At 51.5% G+C, this 5,378-nt stretch overlaps 1 protein-coding gene across 1 annotated transcript in view; it reads right to left on the reverse strand.

The window, feature by feature from the left end:
• The window catches only part of CELSR1 (cadherin, EGF LAG seven-pass G-type receptor 1), a gene marked incomplete at its 5' end in the record, with an annotated part of 226,134 nt that overhangs the window by 73,221 nt on the left and 147,535 nt on the right, over positions 1-5,378 (reverse strand). Inside the window, 2 exons of the mRNA XM_011984071.1 lie at positions 2,499-2,614; positions 3,268-3,332. Of these exons, the coding sequence (XP_011839461.1) occupies positions 2,499-2,614; positions 3,268-3,332 (181 nt within the window). The remainder of the gene's footprint in view (positions 1-2,498; positions 2,615-3,267; positions 3,333-5,378) is intronic.

Genomic DNA, 5,378 nt, shown 5'->3' on the forward strand with positions numbered 1-5,378 from the left:
AAAACCCTTCTGTCTGTACCAGCAGCAGTCACACCTACACCGCACCAGCGGTCGAATTCTTTTTCCTATGCATTGCATCGATGTAGACAAAATCATCAAAACCAATTCCCCTTTAGGTCACTTAATCAAATAAATGTCATCTCAGGTTTTTAACAACTCTTAAACCACGTAACACGTCCCATCGTGAGGTCGCAGACGCGTCTCTTGTGCATCTCTGCTTCGGGGTGTTTGTCACTTTCACCCCTTGAGCTCCTGCTACAGTGGGGCGGGCGAGTCCCTTCAGGGACTCTGGAGCACAACCCTGAATCAGCAGCAGCTGGGAGGAAGGAGGTTCAGGGGCACCAAAGGACAGGTGCGGTGGGTACGGTCCCAGGCAGGGAATGCCGTCTAAAGGGAACCAGCAGGAGCTCTGGAAACAGCGGTGTGGGAGACACCGGCCAGAGGAATAGCCTAATTCCAACTCACAGAGCCTGGAGGGCTGTGGCCACCACTCCCACAGTGGCTGGCTGCTGTTACAGGTGCCTCCCTTTCTTTACTGCATATAGAAAACCAAGCTCCATCCTCCACCATCACACACACGTCATTCAACACAGGCCAGGGTTCTAGAGACGGAAGCACCTCTGAGCCATCGTGGTGAACTTCCAGGTGAAGGAGGAGATGGCAGAATTCACTCCTAAAAGTCAAGTGTGCCAGGCTGAGCCTGGTGGCTCACACCTGTAATCCCAGCACTTTGGGAGGCCAAGGTGGGAGGATCACTTGAGGTCAGGAGTTCAAGACCAGCCTGGCCAACACAATGAAACCCAGTCTCTACTAAAAATACAAAAATTAGCCAGGCATGGTGAAATGTGCCTGTATTCCCAGCTACTTGAGAGGCTGAGGCATGGGAATCGCTTGAACCTAGGAGGTGGAGGTTGCAGTGAGCCAATATTGCACCACTATACTCCAGCCTGGGTTAAAGAGTGAGACTGTCTCAAAACAAGAACAAAAACAAAAAGAGTCATGTGTGCCAGAAAAACACAGATATACCTGCTGGAAGTCTGGAGAAATGTTCTTTTCTAACAACTGGAATAACGTGTTTAATGGCCTTGTCGATATATATATATATATTTTTTTTAAAGAGACAGGGTCTCGCTATGTTGCCCAGGCTGGTCTTGAACTTCTGGGCTCAAGCAATCTGCCTGCCTTGGCCTCTCAAAATGCCAGGATTACAGGCATGAGCTACCTTGCCTGGCCAGCATTGTCATGGAGTCTCACTCTGTCACCCAGGTTGGAGTGCAATGGCATGATCTCGGCTTGCTGCAACCTCCGTCTCCCAGGTTCAAGCCATTCTCCTGCCTCAGCCTCCTGAGTAGCTGGGATTAGAGGCATGTGCCACCACACCCGGCTAATTTTTGTATTTTTAGTAGAGACGGAGTTTCACCATGTTGGCCAGGCTGGTCTCTTAACTCCTGACCTCAGGTGATCTGCCCACCTCGGCCTCCCAAAGTGCTGGGATTACAGGTGTGAGCCACTGCACCCAGCCAGCATCAATATTTTTAATCTAGAGATGTACCACAATGTAATGATTCCTTGGTTTCTGAAAACATGAACCAGATCGTCCACATTTCCAGCACTACAAATAACACTGTTATGAACATCTTTTATTATTATTATTTTTTGAGACAGAGTCTCACTCCATCACCAAGCTGGGGTGCAGTGGCACAATCTCGGCTCATTGCAATCTCTGCTTCCTGGGTTCAAGCAATTCTCCTGCCTCAGCCTCCTGAGTAGCTCAGATTACAGGTGTCTGACACCATGCCCAGCTAATTTTTGTATTTTTAGTACAGACAGGGTTTCACTACTTGGTCAGGCTGGTCTCGACCTCGTGACCTCGTGATTCACCCGCCTTGGCCTCCCAAAGTGCTGGGATTACAGGCGTGAGCCACCGCGCCCGGCCTAGTTTCCTTTCTAGTGAGTTTGAAGGTTTTCGCATATTAGGAGATGGTCTTATCATTTTTCCTACATTGACTACATTGTCAGGCCGCCTTTTATTTATTTATTTATTTAACGGAATCTTGCTTTGTCACCCAGGCTGGAGTGCAGTGGTGCAGTCTCGGCTCACTGCAACCTCAACTTCCTGGAGTCAAGCGATTCTCCTGTCTCACCCTCCCAAGTAGCTGGGATTATAGGCACACATCACTTCGCCCAGCTAATTTTTTTGTTTTTAGCAGACACAGGGTTTCACCATGTTGGTCAGGCTGGTCTCGATCTCGTGACCTCGTGATTCGCCTGCCTTGACCTCCCAAAGTGCTGGGATTACAGGCATGAGCCACTGCGCCAGGCCTGTTGTGAACATCTTTTTGCACTTTGGATTTCTTCAATAAGACAGGTTCCTAGACCTACAATTGAGGGATGAAAGGATAAGCAGCTTGGAGGCGCTGCACAGGGCAAGGGTCGTTTTAACCCACAAAGCACCTGTGAATTGCTCAGAGCTGCCCTTCCTAGGGAGAAGGCCCCACCTGCAGAGAAGGTGAGCTGCACCTGCTCGTCCACGATCTCCAGGGCAATGAAGTCGTGCTTCTCGTTGAAGCGGCCGTTGTAGAGCAGCAAGCCGTTCCTTTCTTGGGTGGCAAACCTGCGGAGCCAAGCAGAGGCACATCACGGGATGAAGACTCCAGGGTCAAAAGGCTGCCTAGGGGCCAGGTGCAGAGGCCTGTAATCCCAGCACTTTGGGAGGCCGAGGAGGGCAGATCACGAGGTCAGGAGATCAAGACCATTCTGGCTAACACGGTGAAACCCTGTCTCTACTAAAAAAAAAAAAAAAAAAAAAAAAAAAAAAAAAATAGCCGGGCGTGGTGGCAGGCACCTGTAGTCCCAGCTACTCAGGAGGCTGAGGCAGGAGAATGGCATGAACCCGGGAGGCAGACCTTGCAGTGAGCCGAGATTGCGCCATTGTACTCCAGCCTGGGCGACAGAGTGAGACTCCCATCTCGGGGGGGAAAAAAAAAAAGGTTGCCTAGGAATGACAAGCCCAGTCAGAGGAGGGCAAACATGTGGGGCTACAATTCAGGAAAGAATGGTGTCAGGCATGCATCCCTCGCATAGGAGCAGACAGCCCATCAAGCTTGATAAGCAGTGTTCTTTTCTGGAAGTAGCAAACCAGAATCCATAGGGAATCTGGCTACTATGGCCTGTAGAATGCAAAAAATATCCCATTTGCACAACACGCTACAAGTACGACCAGCAGCCAGGACACCTGTCACAGATGTGTTTGGACAAAGCACGCACTGTACATTTTCTGCTGCTGTGAACAGATCCCCTCGTGTGTGCGCCAGCGCATGGGGACCTGGTACCTTCCCAGGAGGGGATGATGCTGTGGAAGGACCCCTCTTAGCCCCTGTCCGCTCGCCCCCGCAGTCAGCCACAATAGCATCTGTTGGTGCCCAAACACGGGTCAAAAAGACCCCAGGGCCTTTGCACCAGCTGCCCCTACCCCAGAAACAATCTTCCCAGGCTTTGCAGATCACTCAGGGGCCAACCCAGCTGTACCTGCCCTGACTCATTTTACTCCAAGTTGCCCTCACCTCCCATCAGCCTATGACATCACTCAGTTAATTTCTGAAATCATGCTGCTGACTCACTGGTTTATAAGAATGCATGATCCATAAGGGGAGGAACTGCAGCTCTCATTCCCTGCTGCATTCCAGAGCCCAAAGAGGATCTGGTCCATATCAGCGCTTAATATGGGCTGTGTGAATAAGTGAAAGGAAGGGGCACGAACAGACGCCTGAACATGAACAGGCCTGTCAGAACTTAGAGCATGCAGAGCAAAAAACCACCTGCTCTGGCAGGAGATCATCGAATTCTCAGAAATCCTTCTCCCACCCAGGGGCCCAGGCAGGGGGTCTTGAGACCCAAATCACCACAACACCTCCCCCGCCTCCCTGGTTTCAGAGAACTTGGCGAACCTCCTGAGTGAGCTTGGGATGGGTTCCTGAGCTAGCTGGCTGTCTCCACCATCAGAGATCAGTGGCAGGAACTCCTTTTGACTTAAGGTTGGTTTATCCATTTTCCTGCAGGAGTTGGCCTGAGCCAGCCTGGAGCATCTGACCTCAGCCTTTTTCTTGAGTTAAAATTGACGGTTTCGGCTAGCCGGTGGCTCACACCTGTAATCCCAGCACTGTGGGAGGCCGAGGTGGGTGGATCACCTGAGGTCAGGTTGACCAGCCCGGCCAACATGGTGAAACCCCATCTCTACTAAAAATACAAAATTAGCCAGCATGGTGGTGGGCACCTGTAATCCCAGCAACTCGGGAGGCTGAGGCAGGAGAATTGCTTGAACCTGGGAGGCGGAAGTTGCAGTGAGCCGAGATCACACCGCCACTGCCCTCCAGCCTGGCAACAAAGCGAGACTCCAGCTCAAAAACCAAAAAACAAACAAAAAACTGACGGTTCCCAACTGTCCCTCAAACCCCCTCTATTTAGAATGCCAGCAAGAACTGACGACAAACACTAAAGAAAAATACCCACACAGCACACGGATGCTTGGGCAGGGAATGAGCAGGGAGAAGGGATCTTAATGACGACGGGGCCAACTCAGTGCAGGTTTGTTTCCCGAGACGCAGCCCCTGGGTCACACCTGATTCCCTTTGGTCAGTTTCACTTCTGTGCGGTTCTCTTTGGACCCAGGTGGGGGCTCTGGGCGGTGTCAGTGTCAAACAGTCCTGCACGGCTCCCCTGGCAAGCACACGTACACCACTGGCGACAGAGCAATAAAGAAGGGACCCAAAGCCGAGGGGAGGGTTGGAAGAATGCAAGCAAGAAGAGGAGAGGCCAGAAGAAAGAAACCAAGGCCCAGAGAGGGGGCCGGGGAAGGAGGAGGAAAGAACAAAGCGCTGGGGGGATGAGAGGCAGCTGGGAACAGAGCCCGGAGCCCACTTGGGAGCCTGGACACTTGGCAAAGAGAAACTAGAAAGAGGAGAAGGAGCATGAAAGCACCCACCTGAAACAAAAGCAGCTGGGCGCCCCCAACCTGGCCCCTCACAGCGGCTCTCAGAGGCTCAACAGGGTTCTGCCTACAGCCCCCGCCACTCCCAAAGTGTAACTGCCCTGGAAGCTTGGGGAGGGACCTTACGATTTTACTTTTAAAGGCATTCCCTACAAAACCCTCAGTGATTTAGTGTCAGCTCTGATTGTTTAGCCACCATCACACATAAGGGAAATCGTTCATAATTGTCCAGTGCAATAATCTCAGAAATTCAGAATCTGACAAGCAGCAGCGTCACATTCCCTTGTGCAGACATTTAATCAAACATGATCAGAGGTGGAGAGGAGAGTGGTGGTCACCAGAGGCTGGGGAGGGAGCAGGGAAGGGGCTGAAGAGAAGTGGGTTAAGGGGT

Source organism: Mandrillus leucophaeus, unplaced genomic scaffold, assembly GCF_000951045.1.
Source record: "Mandrillus leucophaeus isolate KB7577 unplaced genomic scaffold, Mleu.le_1.0 Scaffold26, whole genome shotgun sequence".
Classification (NCBI taxonomy): domain Eukaryota; kingdom Metazoa; phylum Chordata; class Mammalia; order Primates; family Cercopithecidae; genus Mandrillus; species Mandrillus leucophaeus.